Source organism: Struthio camelus, chromosome 2 (assembly GCF_040807025.1).
Source record: "Struthio camelus isolate bStrCam1 chromosome 2, bStrCam1.hap1, whole genome shotgun sequence".
Classification (NCBI taxonomy): Eukaryota; Metazoa; Chordata; class Aves; order Struthioniformes; family Struthionidae; genus Struthio; species Struthio camelus.
In genome coordinates, this window is record NC_090943.1 from 52,490,696 (window position 1) to 52,511,490 (window position 20,795).

A 20,795-nucleotide genomic window follows, 5' to 3' on the forward strand; every position below is an offset into this window, starting at 1 on the left:
CCTGCCCCTCTACCCAGCCCTGCTGAGGCCTCACCTGGAGTACTGTGTCCAGTTCTGGGCTCCCCCAGTACAAGAGAGACATGACACTCCTGGAGAGAGTCCAGCGGAGGGCTACCAAGATGATTAGAGGGCTGGAGCACCTCTCCTATGAAGAAAGGCTGAGAGAGCTGGGCCTGTTCAGTCTGGAGAAGAGAAGATTGAGAGGGGATCTCATCAATGTGTACAAGTATCTGAAGGGGGAGTGTCAAGAGGATGAGGCCAGCCTCTTCTCCGTGGTGCCCAGCGACAGGACAAGAGGCAATGGGCAGAAACTGAACCACAGGAAGTTTCATCTGAACCTGAGAAAAAACCTCTTCACTGTGAGGGTGACAGAGCATTGGACCAGGTTGCCCAGAGAGGTGGTGGAGTCTCCTTCGCTGGAGATATTCAAAACCCATCTGGATGTGATCCTGGGCAATATGCTCTAGGTGACCCTGCTGGAGCAGGGAGGTTGGACTAGATGATCTCCAGAGGTCCCATCCAACCTAAACGATTCTGTGATTCTGTGATTCTGTGATTCTGTGATTCTCAGCTTCCTGTGCCTCTTCCCTTCCTCAGCCCGTGGGCTAAAACATTTTGACCCCTAGGCATAGCTCCTCTCTCCCGCAGAGTAATTTTTGCCTCCCCACCTTTTCAAGGACAGAAGAATAAACCCGTCTCTGCTACTGGTGGCTGGAAAGCCATGGGAGGCGAGCTGTCTTCTCGCAGCTCTAAAGGACCGGTGACATGAAGGAATGAGGCTCCCCCTGCTGGGTTTTCCTTTAGAAGTGAGGGAAGGAAACAGGGGGAGATGCACATGATCAGCCGCTTTGCTTGAGGAAATGACACAAATGTCTGTTGTAGCTACACCCAAAGACACAGCCAGCTACCGTTCAGCCACAGCTGGGGGCTCTGAAGGAAGAGAATATAGATGGCTGCGTACACACTTCAGCTCCATACAAGAACATTGCAATTTCAGGTTTGTCAGCTTTATCAGAGTTGTGAAGTTCACTCCTCTAAAAAGTAATTTAAATATGTTGTTATTGTTTCTTCAAAGGAAAAGCCAAACAAACTGCTATGGATAAAGTCAAAACTAGTTCTGAGAATAAAACATCCCAGTAAGTTTTCTGATACTCCCAACCCAGCACAGCAGAAACACGCCAAATGCCATTACAGGAAACCAGCCCAAGGAGCTTTTTCAAAACCACTTATATCTCTAAGCCGCCTTCTTTATATAAACATTGATTAATCATGCATGATAAATTCAGCGCACCATAGACTATTAATTGAACATAGCTATCTTTCACTAATATTTTATCCTTGCTGTTATAACCTGAACCTTGAAAATATATACTACAATATACAACTACTATTGTTTTATATAATATTTCTGTAGTACATACAGAATTTATGACATACCTGAACATCAAAATCCATTGTGATGGATGGTATGTGAGTGTCTGCCCACAGATGTGTTTCATTTTAATCTGATACTCACTTAGAAAGACTGCAGCTGGGCAACAAGGAAAAGGCTCTTTGGTCCCCTTGTGCTAACAGCTGCAGGCTGAATTTGATGGGACCTCTGGAAGAAGGGAAGATTTCCCTGAGAGCTGCTGACCTCTCCCTGGCGACAAGAGAGGGTTCAGGAGAGGAAGAAGGATTTGGGAGACAGGGAGCTGAAAAATGGCAGCACAGCTGAGATGGCCCCCAACCTGCTGGGTGCCAGAGAGAGCGAGCCTTTCCTTTGGCCTGCTGAGATGCCTATGTGTAAGCTTAGGAAGCCATGGAAATTTGCTGCAATGAGGGAAAACAGTGGTCAGGGAAAAGTGCCTACACCCCCCCCCGTTAATTATGCTGTCTAATAAATTTCTTTACCGTGTAAGTTTGGTCCAGCACAAGTGTTCCTGCACCTTTTTTCTCCTGACCAAATTTCCAGTCTGTAATTTTGCACCACATCATTTGCAAGGCTGTGGAATGCTACAGAAACATCACCTGTCCATGCAAAAAAAACCCAAAAACACTTCTACCTCTTTTCTACTTCTTTTCCAAGGCCATCCATCAATTCTTCCAATGTTGCAAGAAGAGTTGCACCTTGGGGCTGAGTCATTTGCAGTGGAACATTGTTGTGCACTGGGTAGGTGCTGGTGCTTTGCGGATCTTGATAAGAAAGAATACTCATTCAAATCTATAAGTATAATACAATGTTTAATCAGAATATTTAAAGATAGGAGAAGCATAAATGATTAGCAATTAAATCTTACATCCCTTCTGATGCTGGGAATCCTGAGATGATACAGCATCAGATGGACCTCTCGATCAGGACGCAGATCCTGTCTGTGGTGAGGTTCATCTGCATTTTGGTCTTTACAGCTCTTACGGGATTTTCTTAGAAGAAAATAATTCTATTGCTTATTCTTACAGTCCAGTGAAAGGACATGTGAACATTCACATGAGAAATTGCTGTTTCACTTTTAGATAAAGACAAGGACATGCAGGCAGCTGGTGCCAAGTGGGAACTGCCTGCAGGCTCCTCTGTTACCATCAGCCAGCCAAATTAATCCTGCGGTCAAGGGATATATGCAGCCCAGCACAGGCCTGTACGTACTCAGGTTAACTGTTCAGTGGATCACTAATTCCTAAGTGTACAGTAGTCTTCTGCACAATAGCAGCTCTGCAGATGGCAGTATATTGAACAGCATTCAGCCAGAGAGCCTGGCTCCAGCTTTGTTTTGGTCTAAGATGGGAGCGAGGGAAGGCACCAGGGGAGAAGTGTTGCTCTCACTTGGGCTCATCCTCTTTTCCGCAAGTTTAGAGGCAGAGTCACAGAATCACAGAATCACAGAATGGTTTAGGTTGGAAGGGACCTCTGGAGATCATCTAGTCCAACCTCCCTGCTCAAGCAGGGTCCTCTAGAGCACATTGCCCAGGATCACATCCAGACGGGTTTTGAATATCTCCAGGGAAGGAGACTCCACCACCTCTCTGGGCAACCTGGTCCAATACTCACTCACCCTCACAGTAAAGAAGTTTTTTCTCAGGTTCAGATGGAACTTCCTGTGGTTCAGTTTCTGCCCGTTGCCTCTTGTCCTGTCGCTGGGCACCACGGAGAAGAGGCTGGCCTCATCCTCTTGACACTCCCCCTTCAGATACTTGTACACGTTGATGAGATCCCCCCTCATTCTCTTCTCCAGACTGAAAGGCCCAGTTCTTGCAGCCTTTCTTCATAGGAGAGATGCTCCAGTCCCCTCATCATCTTTGTAGCCCTCCGCTGGACTCTCTCCAGTAGCACCATGTCTCTCTTGTACTGGGGGAGCCCAGAACTGGACACAGCACTCCAGGTGAGGCCTCAGCAGGGCTGAGGAGAGGGGCAGGATCACCTCCCTCGACCTGCTGCCAACACTCTGCCTCTCTGACAGAAGAATAAACCCGTCTCTGCTACTTACTGGTGGCTGGAAAGCCATGGGAGGCGAGCTGTCTTCTCGCAGCTCTAAAGGACCGTGACATGAAGGAATGAGGCTCCACCTGCTGGGTTTTCCTTTAGAAGTGAGGGAAGGAAACAGTTAGGGGGGAGATGCACATGTAGGTGCCTGTATCCACACCAAAAGCTGCCGGGCAGGCTCTTGGCAGAGAACACGCCTGTTCCCACAGAGGACTGGAACAAGGTGTTTCTGCAGAAGGAGTGCATCTCCTTGTCAGCATCCAGCTGGCTCTTCTGACAGAAAAGGTGTAGGGGAGTTTTGGAAGTGAAATGCAGAGAAGAAAAATGGCCAGCAGGGTTCATTGCAGTGACAGCTATCATGCATGTCTCAGTGCCGCACAACTGACACATGGAGGAAAGCTCTAAGGCAGATAGTTCAGGACTCAGGGGCTCAGGGTTTGCTCGCTGCGCAGCTGTAATGAGGATCTCCGAATCATACAGCCTGTTGTGAGCTGCCACGTTTTACAGGTCAGCAGTAAACCAGTTTGGTGTGTACAAGTGTGCACAGTCAGGAAGATCATATTGGATTACGCGTACTCTTTTTATCTTGTCTGCAGGAGGGGGGGCCTGGGGAGGACACAGGCAAAATGGATTTGCATTGGGGATTTCCTAATTATACAGGCACTGGAGATGGCAGCCACCGCTCGCAGGTACCCCGCAAAGGGCTCCCATCAGCCAGAAAGGTACCTCTCTGTTGCAATGCAGTTCTTAGAAGACCACAGAAGGAGGTTCGTGGACATCTCCTCGGGGTTTACCAGTAAAGCCCGTGGTGCCCAGTGAATCGCTGTCGAGGCCTAGGATTGAAGGCAATGGTGAACCCTTGTTTCTCAGAGGGGACAAAGTAATTCGTGGAGTGGTAGCGCCTGCCTGCAGCGGGGCCAAGGTAGTGCAATCACCATCTGGCAGGGCATGCAGCCTTCCCCAGGCAATGGCAATCTGTACTGAAGTTCAACCAAGTCCTTCCCATGTGCTGCAATGAGGTGGAGCAGGCATTTGAGAGACTTGCTGCAAGGTGACGATGCCTGTGGGATTTGTGAGATGCCAATGTTGCAACTGTTTAATGTATGGTTGGTGCCTGCTGTGCCCCTCATCATCCTCATGAGGGTGTGGGAGACTAGTTTAGATTTTGGTGTCTTCTGAACCACAGCACATCTTCTACAAGATCCACAGACAGGGCAGCACTGAAGGGCTAACTCTGACCAATCATTTACACTAAGGAAGTTTTAACCCACCTTTCTGAATCTTATAGTTCTCACACCATGAAAACATTTCCTTTATACTGCATACCAGAAATTTACTTTTCTGAAAGGTGAAAGTTCATAATTTTGGCAGCCACAGCACCAACATTCAGTGTGTGAGGAGAAACCACCATCAAGCCTTTTGATACTTCTCTGAAAAAAAAGCATGCAGGTCTTTACATCTAGATGTAATTTTTAAAGAATGGATAGGTCTTGTCAGAGAAAAAGGAGAAAAATGTTGGTTTTGAAAATCTGCTGCTCTGACCCTAGCCTTTAGTCTTTATTTTCAGAAATATATCTTTCCTGTTCTTGACTAACACTTAGGTATCATTTCCCTAATTATTTCCATGTATGCTTGTCCTGATCTACTGAGCTGACGTAACTCAAGTAATCAGGCTGATGTTGGAGGCCTACAATTTAACCTTCAGTATGTGCTAAGTGCTTGTTAGGGCTGTAACTCTTGTTAGATACAGCACAGTTATGTAGGTGTAATGAAAAAAACATAAAATTAGTAGAAGTAGTGGAACTGAACTTATGCAAGAATATTTGCCCAGCAACTCGCTACAGCAATCAATGAGCAACAGCTTGGAGCAGTAATAATGTTCGTGGTTTTGTGCTGGTGGTGGTAGTGGGGTGTTACAACGAGTTGTCAGCATCTGGGGTCCTCAGCTGGGAGTAACGTGATATTTGTGTTGATGGTTTCTTCTACCTTCCTCTAGGATCCACTTGGGGGCATTTGGATGTGCTAACACACTTTTATACCTTTTTCTTCATTGGTCTGCAGCTCCTCATTACATCCAAATTTACTATGAACAGCACCCTTTACATATGTTACATACTATTTCTGCTCTGTTACCCCTAAAATGAGTCTTGTCCAGTTCCAGGTCTGCATTTTTGTTAACTAAGCATTAGTGAACTGGTTAAAGCTGGGGGGGCTGCAGTGCCAGCCGGTGCCGCATCTCTTACCATCACTTGCCTGTCCTGTATTTTGCATAGAATAACTGCTAGTTAATGCTTTCTTTGTAAAACTTCACAAAGAAAAGTATAAGAAATTAGCCGCAGATACCTGGTCAATTAGAGAAATTGCTGTCACCCCTAAACAAAGTAGAACAAAGCTGTAGGCAAGTGAAGAAAGGTTCAGACCGAGCAAGCCTGACAAGTCTCAGTCCTGAGGGCTTGCAAACTCAAAACAAAGCTTATGACTTGTTCCTAGCAATACCGTATTACAGGGCTAAATGGCTACAGGGAGCCCGGGTGGGGAAGGTGCCTTCCTGTGCTGTTACTCCTCTCTAGAGAAATGGCACCGCCCAAGGCCCGCCACCTGGGGCCAGCCTGGCCCCCATGACCGCCCAAGCTCCCCTCAGCCCCTGACAGCCACATTGTCCTCAGCTCACAGGTTTGCTCCCTCCAGGCTGCTCGCTGCTGTCCTTTGCCGCGCTCCGGCATGCAGAGGAAGTGCGCCGCGTCCAGCAGTCCTGCCCAGTCCGGGACAACCTGGCAGCATGCCGGGGACGCTCCCGCACCGCTGCACCTACAGCGCGGGTCTCCATGAGCCTGGTGGCCCCCTTGCTGCCCACACAGCTGCCTCCTCCTGGCCTCTGCCCTTCCCCAGCTTTTGAAAATCCCTTCATTTCGCACTCTGCCCCACAGGGGCATCGGCAGCTCTTTTCCTGGCGCTTCCTCTCATTTTCCAGGGAGAGGCTGCGCTAGCCATGCGGTCTGGATTAGGCCAGCTTGCTCTGCAAGATGTCTGAGTCGCAGCGTAAATGGGAGCTGTCTGGCCCCGGGGCCCAGCGCCTCCCTCATGCGGCAACTGCTTTAGGCACTCGAGAGGCAGCACCAACTGAAACGGGCCAAGGATCCTTTGCTGCCCCTGAGACAGTTGCCATTGGGTGGGCAGCATGCCTATGCCTAAACTCCCACTTCTGCCTCCCAGACAGCATGGCTGCATCCAAAATGCCTGCTAGGAAGAGCGCGTGGCCTAGGCTAAGACAGGCCTTGGCACGATCTGGGGTGAGCCAGTTCACACGTGCCAAGCAGTGGTGCTGACAGGTGGGACAAAGCTCGAGCCTCCGTTTTGTTTGCTGCCAGGAGTCAGCGGTTTCCATGTTCCTTGCTGGGGCTGAATCCCACAGGTCTCCCCCCCTGGTGCCAAACATTTGCCGTGCCCCTCAAGGGGAGACTGGTGGCAGGGAAAGGAGGGAGAAATCACCCAAAATGGAAAGAACATCAAAAAACATCCAGACTTAGAGCATGTAGGGGGGGGAAGCAAAGGGATGAAAGGTTTTACACTCTCAGGATGAAGCTCCTAAAGCATTTCTGGCTTCTTTGCAGTCCTTTTATAAGCACTTCTGCCCCTCTGACTGGCCGCATCCTGCTTCATTATTTTGTACCCCAACAGCAGGACCTGAGCAGAGTGCATTAATACTTTCTCAGCTCAGCCCTGAAGCTCAGCCCAGGAAGCTTCCCTGCCAAAGTTCACGTTGCATAGGGTATGCTTAAGCACTAGAGAAGAGGAAATATATACTTAAAAACCATCAGGCTCAGTGTGAAGAAAGCATTGGTTTTCCATGCAGCTATGAATTAAGGTAAGAGACAATTATATTTTGCCTAGAATTTGATAGAACCTGATGACAAGAAATGGTGTCTCATGAACTTAAGGAAGGTCATCACTACGTAGCTCTTAGAGTCTAAATGACATTTCATTTGGGCAAAGATGATGGAGGCAATGTTTGTGAAACGTGAAAGTAGAAAGGGGAACGCTTATATAGCCACAGTGGACCAGGGCAGAGAAATTCTACTTGGTGACTAGTTCTATGTGGCATCTTGTGATAAAAGAAATATTCAGCCCTGCCAGAAGTCTTCAAGGCTAAAGCAAAATACTAATAAATGAATGTCAGTGTGCAGTATTAGCAGAGAAGGATGGACCAAGAAGATACAGCTCTTCTATTCTATTTCATGTTTTTGTTTGATGTCTGCTAGGATTTCACAAATAGTAAACTCACCAGCATTGCATGCTTTTAGTTTTGGCCAACAAACCATAATCATGAACATCAAGAGGAGATGTTCATGAGAGGATAGAAATAGTCTATGTAGACAGACTGACGTGGTAATGATAGGGATTCAGAAATTTGACAAACAAACTTTCTGCACAACCACATTACTTAATTTCTCTGTGACTCAGCTTTCCATAGGAAGGATATTGTAAAAAGATATCTGTTCAGTTTTATGAGACATTTGTGTAACACAGTGGTGGCAGTCCATTAAGTAGCGAGGTGGTATAAAGGTATATCCAGACATAGCAGTTCCCAAAATCTAGTCGGTTGGGGCAAACCCTGTGTGGAGGCAGGGCAACCAGAGGCAGGGATCTGGTTAATAGAATAGAGAAAGAGAGCAACTGCAATGAATTACAAGGATATGGCAGTGCAGAAAAACACCAAAAAAGGTGGTCAGAGTGCCTGTAAGGAAGAGAAAAGGCTAAAATTTGACAAAGGAGATACAAGAACAGCTAGTAAATTGAGAGGTCTGTCATGATAATGTCATCTTCCTAGGAAAGGGCTGGCAGCTCCATCAGTTAAATTTCATACAGACAGAATTAAAGGGTTACATCCGCTGCCCTCTGAAAGAAGCATGGAGTAGATGATTTAACAGACCTCCTGTCTTTAATCTCAAGGGCACCATGACAGCATGATCTTATTAATAACAAAAGGGTGGGCAGGAAGTAAATAGATGCAGTTATTAAGGTGCAGAGAGGATGGAGCTAACGGTAACTAGAAACAACTGCAAACAGTGCACACAGCTACAAACAGTCTTCTGTTTTAACTGTCCCTTTAACAGAAAATACAAAAGAAATCTGAGTGCCCCTTAAGAAGGGAAGGCCTTGGAAAAAGGAAGAGCAGGAGGAAGAGCAGGTAAGAGAAAACATGGGGAAAATGCTCAACTATACACATTTTAAAAGATGTAGAGTATTTCTAATGATGGTCTAAAAAGAAAGGGCAAATAGGCAAAATCACAGGCTAGAGGAAATACCCGTGAAACAGATTTTCCAAGGGTGATCCTAGGAGTTTACATCCAGTAAGATGATAACCCCAAACTCTGATCCCCCAGTAGGCAGCCCTCTGGGGGAAGCCACTGCCCTTTGGTGAGACATCAGGCCCCAGCAGCTGAGTGCTTCCTCTGTTGAAGTGCTCCACAGTCTTTGCTAGGATAAAAATACTGTTCTGCAAAAGTCCCCAGTTAGCTGTGTGTGCTCAATACTATTCCCATACTGTTTCATCTAATTTCCTTTCTCTGTGGCATGTCTCTGGGGGCAGGACATTGCCTGGAAACCATCTTGGGTTGCATAGGTTCTGTCAAGGACCCCAGTACCCGTGTCCTTGCATCTGGTCACAGGATTAAGACCACAGAATTATGATCCTGAGAGGAATGGATGAAAATTTCAGAACCACTTAAGTGATTTTCAAATCTCAATTTTAAGACCTGTGGGGAACACAGAAGCCTGGATCTTACTCTCAGGCCATAGTCTCCTAAGTGCATAATTCATTTCTGAAACAGGAATTTAGGGCTCTGGGTTGCTTAGGGCCAGGTTTCTAAAGGTACTTTGCCTGCTGGAGGTTCAGATTGATGCCTTGTGGGATTTTCAGAAGCACCTCAGTGCTTAACTCTCATTCAGAAGAATTATTTGAATCAATGATAATTGATTTATACAGGAACTAGGCACTGAGGCACTCCAGGAAAATGCCTTCATGTAGCAATCTGTGTCTTCACTTGCTCAAGAGCCTGCTCCAGTAAGGCCATGCTCATTGCTGTTGCTATTTAAGGAATAGCAGTAATAATAAATATGCTCCAGGAGGTCACTTGAGAGTCTGAAGAGATGTCTAGTGATACAGGAGGACCCAAAGAGTCTCAAAAGGGCTTGAGACCTTTGAGTAAATTGGAAGAGAAAGATCTCACCATGCACACCTGGAGAGCAACAGCAAGGAGAAGAATGGGTGATGTGGATTATTCAAAACTAAGTTTTCATTATCTTTGAAAGTTTTAGTTGTTGTTACTTTGGCTTGGTTTGTTTGAAATTACTCAGTGTTACAAGCAGCCTTGGGCTTGAGAGATTCAGGGAGGCGGAGTGAGCGTCTGGCAGAGTTGCCGCTCATGAGGCTCCCGGGCGCTGCCATCCCCAGGTCTGGAGGCCTGTGCTGGGCCGCAGGCTCCATGTCTAAGAGCTGCCCAGAGTGGGGTGACTTGGGCTGAGGAGCAGGTGGGACCCCAGAGTGCAGGCACCAAGTCTCCTGCACTGCTACAGCATCAGCTTCAGTGGGGCTTGTCCTCTCTGGAGTCGAGGGAATGAGCTGAAAGTGTTAAAAGTCTCAGATTACTGCTTTTATAAATACACCAGTAACCACAGAAGCGAGTTTCCACAGCCCCAGCAAACCACGCACCACACACCATTGCAGCACTGCTCTCTCTCCTGGAGAGCTCTCAGCAAGTCTTCCAGGCGGAGGGACAAAACCGGCAAAAATAGGCACGTTGCTGAGAGCAGGATTTGCCCAGGACAATGGGGTTCAGTCTGCTGTGCCCACTTTGCTGTGGAGTTAATGCAAATAGTCTGAATGAAGCCACTGGCCTGGTCAGCTGGATGGGACCGTGCACTGAGAGACCAAGGTGTGAGTGCCTCTTAACTCAAAATGATAGCTCTGTGGTTGCTCTGAAGCACAGGCAGTAAAGCCCTCGCTGCTACCAGAGACAGTAATAACTCCATGGGGCTTTTTATCAGAGTATATTTTATTGTGGTGCAATGGGCTAAGCTGAAACTTGTGCTATGGTTACTTGCTGTGTTTCAGTTATCTCCAGGTTAGCTTTCTACATTTATTTGAGAAAGTACTTTCCAATGCTATAAAACTTTATGTCAAGGTGAGAGAGATCTTAGGGTTTGGGACTCTGTCCTCTATTTGATCTTTTCAAATACTTTTTTTTACCAAAACTATTGGTTTAAAGTTGTAAATATACAGGCTGCTCATCTCCAGTTAGTGGAGTCTGCTTCTAATTTAATTTGTGATGGATGCATTTCTTAGGAGACCACAAGCCTCTGCGATATTCAGGTTTATATTTTTCTTAATCAGTAGTGATTTGATAGGCTTCCATTTCTGAGTCCCTGATTTTGGATACCTTAAAAGCTGTAACTTTTCAAAAGCACTCAGCACCCTTCCTCTGCACCCTTCCTTGAACTCCACCTTGAGCTGGAAAACCCCAAAATGAAGCAGCTCAGATCACTGTTCACTTTTAAAAAACTTATCCTCAAAGTCTTAGGGGAAGCCTTCAGAAATTAAATCATCCAAATGGATAAGAAGTTATTAACCTTGCAGAACTCTGCCTGTCCACAAAAATGGCCCAACTATCTGAGAATAAATCACTCAAGAAAGAAACATCAAAGAAAGGAATTTCCTGACCTTAAAGGCATCGGAGAAGGACTCTGGCAGCAGAGAGCAAGGATGCACCTGGAATTATGCAACATCTGCTCCGAAGTGATGGAGGAATGATGAAAAGACTGTTTAGAAGTAGAAAAAACACACAAGTTTTAACAGATAGAGAACAGACAGGCTTTTTGATAACAACATCCTAGTCCCCAAGCTATGCTGCTTTTTTCCACAGACATCATACAACCCCTCCTCTAAACCAACCTCAGCAGCTACTCCCTGCCCTTCACAGGACCCCACTTTCTTCCAGAGGGTCCCGTCCTGGGATTTGGGCTACCTAGTGCTGGTGAAGTAGCTGAGAAGGGGAGAGCATGCCTTTTTCAGTCATTAATTACCAAAGCAGCGTCACCATTGTTAAGGTTAGCGTGTCCCCAGTAGCTCATTTGCTCTGCCTTCCTGCATATCCCAGGCTATAGGGTTTTAGCTAGGATCTCTTCAGTGCTGAGCTGCTTAACTGTGTCTGACTAAAGCCTGTTTCCCAGACTGATGTTTTCTCTTGATGTGGAGAGCCTGAGACATGCAAAAGCCACCCTTTCCTGACGAAAGTGCGTTCTAGTCATCAGCTTTACATTGTTAAAAATGTATGTCTGATTTCTAGCTTGGATGTTTCTTGCTTAAATTTCCATTGATTTCATTGATTTATCATATGCCTAATCCCACTAGATTATCACGACTGTTGTGGCCAGCAGATGTGATACCATTTTGTCAAGCTAGCTTCTTTTTAGAAGCTCAGCAAGCACCACTCTCTGTTTTTCAATGAGAGGGTTTTTCCCTAGCCCACAAATCATCTCAGTGATTCCTTTGTGTACTTTCTCAACCTCTTACGAGTTTGGACAAAATATGTATACAGCTCCAGCCCCAAGCTCAACAGCGGTAGAATCTTCCCTCTCTTATTCCTTCCCATTTGGTATCTTTTTAAACACCCAAAGACTGCATCAGCTTTTCTTAGTGAAACCTCTGGCTAGAAGCTCAGTTTCGGTGCCTGTCTGTGTGTGCAGAGTCAATGTTTCCTAGGAGATGCACTCCCACTCTCTAGACACAATCCGTGTTGCTTAGCTCCCAAGTACACAATTCTGGTTGAATTAAAACAAACTTGAATCATCTGAGGAGCCCCAGATTGCTCAGATCTCTCTGAATTACCGTCTGGTTCTCAACCTTTTTAAATCACTTTACCTTGCTAGCTCTGATTGCCCATGTGCTTTCAGACCATCAATGAAAATATTGAAGAGTTTTAAGCTTTGAACTAGTAGTCTCTGCCGAATTTTACAAGCAGTATTCCTGATTCAGTAAAGCTTCCTTCACTGACAGCTATGTTTTGAGATTTGACAGCCAGTCAGTCCAAATCCTATTGTGTTGCTTTAGACTGGAGAGAGGATCAATCAAATGAGCAGGCAAATCAAGTCAAAGCTTCCACACAGAACCTTTTATCAGCCTTGTAATATCATTAGATACCAAAACTAAAGCTTATTTTCTGTAAAGCCACACAGACTAGCATTAGCTACAGTCTCTCTCTCTTTACTATTTAACTCTTATTTATTTTGCCCAAGGTAAGCGTTAGGTGACATTGTTTCATCTTGCTTCCTGCTTTTGAATATTGGCATGGTGTCAACACCCTCCAACACTTGTAGAAGTCTTCTCATTTCAGGACTGATGTAAAGACTCAGTTTAAAATAACTATATCTGCTGGATTGGGTGTGCTTTTTGACTCTAGGTAATGAACATGATCCCAAGCAATTCCAATAAGCTAAGTGAATTGCATGAAAAAACTGGGCCCTGACTCCATTTAGTGTATTGCCCATAAATCTAAATGTTGTTTTGGGTATCATCCAAACCACAGTTGACAGCATCCACAGCAGTCTGGTGCTGAACCAAGTTCTGCTTGGAGCTGAACTTGGTCAAGAGTTTCAGCCAGAGCACTACTAAGATTTTACATCTTTTCTGCTGTTGTTTCCACCAATCCTTGTCCAGTCCCTTGAATCTTTTTTTTTTTTTGTTAGAAATGCCCCCAGAAGCTATAGCATTTCATTTGGAGGTGCAAGAGGACATCCTTACAGCCTCTCTGAGAATCATGAGCAGGCAGAAATCAGATGGGTGCAGTCAAAAACACACAAATGCAGCTGTGTTTATATGTGGGTAGAGCGGTGGCAGCTCGTATTTAAGGTGCTATTAATCACCTATATAATTTCACAGGGCTTCCTGCAAAGCTGACCGCCTTCCCTGGGCCAGCGTAAGTCTGAATTTTTAGTACGAAATTCAGACCCATTGAGAATATGCTTTGTTTGCATGAGAAAAGCAAGTCAGTCACCTAGAAATGATGACTAAGGTGTGAAAATTGTTTGAGAGTTAAATACTTTCTTATCAGCATATTGTGCAAATCTGAAACATGAACCTCTGGCAGAGATCTGTTTTCGGTTATTTTTAACTCTTTTTTTCATTCACTGAAAGCCAAAGTGCTCATAGATCTGTCTTCTTGGCAGTAAAGCTTGCAACATGGCACTTGGCACAAACTGAAGTACCAAGGGTGATAACTGGAACAACCAGATACGTAAACAGGCTTTCGCTCTTGTCTCACTCAGCTTGATGTTAATGCTGTTTGAGGGTTGAAATGTAACTTCTGTTGTTTAGATGAGTTTGTGAATCTATCATAATCTCACTTCCCTATGCGTTACATGCAACACACAATACAGAATGCTTGGGAATAGACAGGTTGAGAAACATGGTTTTCATCCTGCAGAATATAATCTTTTAGACAGCTGTAAATGTGAGTAAAAGCAGAAGTTTTGTGGGAAGCAGGCTGTAAAACTGCTGGGGCAATTCAAGCAGCTGAAGAGTTCCATGAGAAGCAGAAGTGAATGTATTTCCTGTATTCACAAGGGAAAATATCTGAAGGAGAGACCTTACAGACGTGTGCCGTCCTTTTGCACTATCCTCTACATTTTTCAGTTAACTTTTTCCCTTATTTGAATATTTATCATAAATGCAAGAGAGAAAAATGGGTTGTAGCTGACAAGAAGACTATAGCACATACTGCAGTGGGTTTTGCAAGACTGACAGAGAATATCTGGCAGGGAAGCATGAAGGGTGGACAGATTTAAGTTCCCTTGCTTCAGAGTGTAATAAAATTTCATCACATTATGCCTACCTGACATGGGCTTTTTTTTTGTGAGCTCTTTGGAGTCTGCAGACCACCTGTTGAGAAACATTAGCTTAATTTGAGAAAAACAGTATCATGAGAGCTACATTTTCAAAAAGAAGTAACCATACTGCATATTCGAGATGGGTGGCAATGAAAAGGTAAGAGTATGTAGCTGGTGAGATCCAAAATATATGTTCTAGTGGGTGGACAAATCAGAGACTGTGCCAGCAATTTTGGATACTGCCAATGTGATTTTGGTAAATGCAATTCTCTTTTGCTCCTGTGCGTGCCATGCACTATCTTACCCTTTCCACTGGCATAGGCTCCACAAGCTTTGCAACCACCTATTTGTTGGCAAAGGAAATAATTTACTGCTATAAATGATCTCCACCAATGAGCTAGTGGAAGTTACTTCAGTGAAAAGTACTTCAAGAGAAATCCCAGCCCAGGTGAGGTTCCTCCTTACCTCAGTAAGGCCAGGATTTCATCCTGCACCTCTGGGTTAAAGTGCTCCTGTAAAGAAGTTAACCATTTCCAAGTCCAGCTTTCCCTCCAAGCAATGCCAATGGAAGCAGCATGTGTAGAAGTCTGCCAGACCTTGTTGGGAACTGTATTTTCTTATAAACATGGATTTTTTTTCTGCGTCAAGCAAAATACAGTTGCATGTACAGATTCACCCTGGAACGCTCCGGGGAACCAGTTGTGTTTCTAGACATGAGTTAAGGGAGTGAGCAGCGGAAAGACCAGCATAGCCAGGGGCACTCATAGAGGAGAAAGTAAAACAAAGTGAGTTCCCTCTCTCCAAATGATAAACTTCACATGACACACACACATAGTACTTGTAAGCAAAACCCAACAGCCCTTTCTGGCTGCCACATTTTACTCTGCCTGTGTGGTTAGCAAAGATGCTAAGAGAATACAAGCAGGCACCACTTAGTTTTCTCTTCTGCATGTGAGAGGACTCTTGCCTCTCACACAGGGAGAGACATGTCTGCAACAGGAGCTTACATGACAGAGTAGAAGTCAGGGCACTTGGCAGGCACATTGTAGTCTCTGTCCTGCTTTGTTGCAGAGCCACAGAGGGGCTCCGGAGGGCTCTAGTCCAAACCCCTGCTCAGAGCAGGGCCTGTTAGAGCAGGTTGCTCAGGGCCATGTCCAGTCGAGTTTCAAATATCTCCATGGATGGAGATCTCACAGCCTCCCTGGGGCCTTATTCCAGTGTTTGATGCCCTCACAGTGAAAAATTCTTCCACAGAGTAAGAATCTCCCATGTTGCACCTTGTGGCCATTGCCTGTTACTCCTCTGAAGAGGGTTTACCTGCTTCACCTCTACACCTTCTCATTTGGTAGCTGCAGACAGCGGGAAGATCCCCCTCAAGCCATCTCTTCTTCAGGTTGATCTAACCCAGCTGTCATCCTCTTATCATATGCCGAGTGCTCCAGCCCCCGACCATCTTGGTAGCCCTTGGCTGGACTCACTCCAGTGCGTGAGTGAAGAGCCAAGTGCAGCGCATGCTAGCCACCAAGTAGGAAAGAGGCTTGGGTACTACCTTGGCAGATGGGCCAAGTAAAAGCTCAGCGGTAGGGAGCCGGGTTCGCTTAGTCACTCACACTCAGCATAAGAGACTTGCTGCATCCCTGAGACTTCTTGTCATTTTAGAGGAACCTGCTAGCTACATTTAGTCTCTGAAGAGGGGAAAGAAAATGTCAGGATGGGAAGGCAGAAAAAGGTTGGTCACTGGGATTCTGTAATGCGTCTCCTGCTCATTTCTTTATCCCTCTACAGCATAGATAAAATAATGACTGGACAGACACGTGAAGGTATGGGGAACCTGTCACACGTCCCTGCAGTTAGCTCTAGTTCTCTCATGTAGAAAATGATTATCTTGTTTGCAATTAGCATTGACCTTTGGCCCAGCTCCTCTGTATTTCCTCCTAGTCTCCCTTTAATTTTGCTAGTATCAGATACCACACCTCCAGAAACTGGAAGATTAAAAAATTCACTGCAAGCGAAGGCCTGGATGGAGTCTGCAGGCAGGCTCAGTTTCCAGTTCAAGGGGAAATGCTCTGCAAGAGCTGCTCAGCCTGTGGGTGTGCCTGCCTGCTGCAAACAGCTTTTCTTGCATTGTGCCCATGCCTCGAAACTACCAGCTCTGAGACAGCCTTTCTTCTAGCCTACTTCTACTGTGCAAAAACCGCAGAAATTGTTTTCTAATGACTACGGGCACTTCTCACTTAAACATTTTGTGGGCAGCTAGGCTTTAAACTTTCAGAATAAGAAGATATTTTAAAATGGAGAGCATGTGTTTCCAACTAGCACAGAAAAAAAGCTCGAGAAATGACTACAAAATAAGAGGTCAGAGCTTTGTGCCCCACACCAGAAACAACAGTTTAGCAGTGAGGCATTAGGAAAAAACATCAGTATGGCCACATTAACCGTCAGTAGGGGCGTTTGTTGTAGTCATCACTAAGTCATATGAAACTTCTTGGGCAAGAATTGTCTTACACCTCAGGACATTTTTACTTCATGTTTAGCCTTGCAAGGCTTATTTTAAACATAGGCTATAAAAGTTATTTGTATCAATGAAACGTGGAAATGTAGGCTAGGATTCCACCCACTCCACTTTAAGTGTCAGGAGCAGAAGTAGTTACAATGTTGGTGTCTACCACTGAGCAATGTGCCTCTGCTCTCAATAGTCAACATGAATGTTGGGAATACAGTGAAGCCTGGAAAGCAGTCCATCTTGTCCTAAAGCAGATTTGGTCCCACCTGCATTTGATCGTTGCTCTTCATTGGCTGTATTGCCTACCTCCCCCAATAACAGGAGACAAACACCCACTTTAGGGATGCTTTAAGGTCACTGAACTGAATCCCACCTTTATGGGGCTTCCTGTAAGAAGGTTTCAACGCTGTGACCAAGGGGGTAGTTATTAGTTGCAGCTTTGCTATCAGTGACTTTTGTCTTTAATCTTAGCTTTAACAGGCTGTTTAGGCCTTGCAGTCATGTCCCTGGGCTTCTGTACCATGCTCAATTTCCTTTCCTACAGAGAGAGCAAATAACAGATACGTAACAGTTCTTTACCCAAACCAGGAGCAGACCCAATGTAGTAATAAATGTGCCCCTTTAAGATTTTTGATCCCCTGCAAACAAAAATCTTTATGGAGACTTGAACACCACATCTCGAAAGAGTGCAGAGGAACTAATGGATGCCCGGAGTTATTGGACGTGCAAACTAGCGAGCACAGAGGTCGCAGGGCTGCCTCACATGTACTAACCAGTTGGATGCAGTTTAGCCTCTGAGCTAGCAAACCCTGACTCTAACCTGACTACCCTGCACCCAAGGCCAGGGCAGTCATAAGATGCTTCAATGCTTGAGGAGAAATGCCAATATAGTTTCTCTTCTTCTGATTATTGGATGATTTTTTAAAAATCTTGTCAAAGATATGCTTGTGCCTAGTGGATATCCCAGTCCCATCTTTGCTACGGCCATGTCAACAGGCTAAGGCTCAGGCTAAGCCAAACTGGGCGTCTCACACACTTCTACCCCAGGGTTAGCATGTGGGGTTAGATGTGCTTTTCGTGGTGTTGGCATGTAACATATACTGATTAACAGTTTGATTTCAAGTATCATTTCCTGCTGAACAGACTAGGAGAGTGCTTGCATTTCTCACAGTGCATTTCTCACAGTACCACCTACAGAGTTAGTCTGATGTCAGCTTGCTGCTACTTCTGCTGCTCCTCTGATAAGAAAGGGCCAATCTGACAAATCTGACAAATTTACAATTCTCATTTATTTTTTCTTAAAATAAAGAATAATTTTCAGTGAAGTATGCATGTCAGAAGAGTCTAGATGTCTACGAGAAACTACCATAACCTCTGCAGTAATACAAGTCTCGCAAAATCATATAGTGACATAACCCCAAAGTGTTTGTGTTGGTGAGGTTTCTCAGTATTCTGCCATAGCAGATGCCAGATCTCTCTCTAACATTCTTTTTTCCCTTTTCATCTTCCCTCTGGCCAGAAAATTCAGCATGACAGAAGCATTCCCAGAAGCGACAACTGAATTTGCGTATGATGAATATGCTTTTCTCTGCAACAAAATCAACATCCAGGAATTTGGGAAAGTATTTCTGCCAGTATTTTACATTGCAGTATTTGCCTTTGGCCTCATAGGGAATCTACTGGTGGTTTTTGCCATTGTGAAAGAAGGCAGTAAAAAGAGCATTACTGACATTTATCTCCTGAACTTGGCAGCCTCAGACCTTCTCTTTGTGATCTCCCTTCCCTTCTGGGCTTCCAGCGTGGTGCATGGATGGACCCTCGGGACGATCTCATGCAAAGTTGTTTCCTCGCTGTATTATATTGGTTTCTTTGGGGGCATGTTTTTTATCACTGTTATCAGTATTGACAGATACCTAGCTATCGTCCGTGCAACATATTCTCTGAAGTCCCGAACAAGGAGCCATGGCTTTCTGATAGCTTGTAGCGTATGGGCAATGGCAATTTTAGCTTCAGTGCCACATTTCGTGTTCACCCAAAAGTTAGAAACTGACTGCATTCCTGTGTACCCTGATGAGCTTAAGAATATCTGGTTGGTGTTCTGCAATATGGAATTGAACACCATAGGCTTTTTTATCCCAGTCTGTATCATGTGCTATTGCTACTTTGGGATCATCAAAACCCTGCTATCCTGCAAAAATCAGAAAAAAACACGAGCCATAAAATTGATCTTGGTTGTGGTGGTTGTGTTTTTTCTGTTTTGGTCCCCCTACAATGTGCTGATTTTTCTAGAAACTTTAAAGCACTATGAGTTATTTGTAAGTTGCAACCAAATTAAATCATTGGACTATGCTATGTACCTGACTGAAACTGTTGCATTCAGCCACTGTTGTCTCAATCCTGTTATCTATGCTTTTGCTGGGGAAAAATTCAGGAAATACCTTTATCATATCTGCTTAAAGTACTGTCCATTCATGTGTTTCTGTGGGCCTTGCAACCGCTACCAGGTCAGTTCTTCGACTAATCATGCAGAAAGCATCGTGAACAGCAACATAACCTTAAATACCAATGACCAGGATGGCTCTGTCTTCCTCTGAAAAGCTCTGTGAAGAAGAAATCTGTGTAAGCCTGTCTTCCACAGGGCTGGCAGCCACTGAGAGATTTCCATTACCCATAAGAAAAGACTTATGACCTCAGTGAATAACTGGCATGGCTCTTGTTAAGCATTAAATATTCCACAACAGTAAATATTTAAAAAACAAAAGTAGTACAATATGTCAAGGCTGAATTTAGAATTGAATCAAGAGAAAGGAAGAGGGAAAACAGAAGAAAAAACAGCACTCTGTGCCTAGAACAGAAGATGGAGAAGAATTTAGTCACTGAGGATAGGAAAGAAAACAGTTTTATCATGAAAGTATCTGTCTGGGGGGGGGGGGGGGAGAGTGTGTGTGTGTGTGTGTGTGTGTGTGTGTGTGTGTGTGTGTGTGTGTGTGTGTGTGTGTGTATCCACATGTGGTACAAATGTACATAGATGTAAACCCTTCCTTAAGTACAGATGGTAGCTGCCTGTTAGACAGGGGATATTTTTTTTAATGTTATATACTGACTTTATATTCATATGAAAGTGATTTTTGGGTTACTGATTGCAACAAATATTTTACCTGTGCTTTCATACCTAATAAAATGTCTAGTATTAAGAAAGATTTCTGAATGTGTGTTTAGTGCCAACAGTATAGTTAGTGTCGTACAACTTGCAGTAATCAGAGTAGGGACTCTTAAGGATTTGGGACCTGACCTAGAGCCGATTCAAACTGACAGATGTCCCTGAGGACACATTTACCATCTGCACTCCTCAGCCTCCAGGTAGCCTTTTTACTCTTGCAATGAAAATGACTTTGGTGGGAAAATGTCAAGCAGCCAAGACAACTGACAGTCTTTTCCCAAGGCCTCCCTCGAAAGGGCCTGCCATTATCTGTTACAAAGGCAAATGAGATTTTGCAGGTGTTGCAGATTAGAATTAGATAAATGGAAAACGTACAGTTCTCATCTACAAAGCTGAGATCATCTCCACAAAGAAGAATCAAGGATCAAACTTATAAAATGTGCTACCCTTTTTCTATACAGAAAAATCGTTGATGGAAGCGGGCAAATGTATCAAATCTGAATAAACACTTTCAATTCTGACCAATATGAAAGAGTTGTTCTAGCAATATCAGTGGAAAGATTAGACCCTAGCATTCTGCACCTCACTACCACCATGTTTCTAAGGAAGCTTGGAGGTGAGCCTCTGGGTTGAGTAATTTGCCGTATGCAAGAATTCAACTAATATTAAATATTCCAATTTTTTTGCTACTGAACATTCAGCACAGCCTACAGCATAATGGATCTTCTTCATCAAAGGCTTTGTATGAGGTATGAAGATATTATATACACTCATCCTTCAAAATTTGAACT

General features: G+C 44.7%; 1 protein-coding gene and 1 long non-coding RNA gene across 2 annotated transcripts in view; one reads left to right on the top strand and one right to left on the bottom strand.

Moving 5' to 3' along the window:
- Positions 1 to 7,249: 7,249 nt before the first annotated feature.
- CX3CR1 (C-X3-C motif chemokine receptor 1) lies at positions 7,250 to 19,763 on the top strand. The gene is made up of 3 exons (XM_009679768.2): positions 7,250 to 7,322; positions 8,572 to 8,645; positions 18,364 to 19,763. The coding sequence occupies exon 3, from the start codon at positions 18,374 to 18,376 to the stop codon at positions 19,436 to 19,438; it is 1,065 nt and encodes a 354-aa protein (XP_009678063.2). The 5' UTR covers positions 7,250 to 7,322; positions 8,572 to 8,645; positions 18,364 to 18,373; the 3' UTR covers positions 19,439 to 19,763.
- The window catches only part of LOC138066353 (uncharacterized), a 30,702-nt gene continuing 17,221 nt past the window's right edge, over positions 7,315 to 20,795 (bottom strand). The window contains exons 3-5 of the long non-coding RNA XR_011139741.1: positions 14,347 to 14,393; positions 11,178 to 11,275; positions 7,315 to 10,079 (exon numbers count right to left, since the gene is read on the bottom strand). This is a non-coding gene — a long non-coding RNA (uncharacterized lncRNA). The remainder of the gene's footprint in view (positions 10,080 to 11,177; positions 11,276 to 14,346; positions 14,394 to 20,795) is intronic.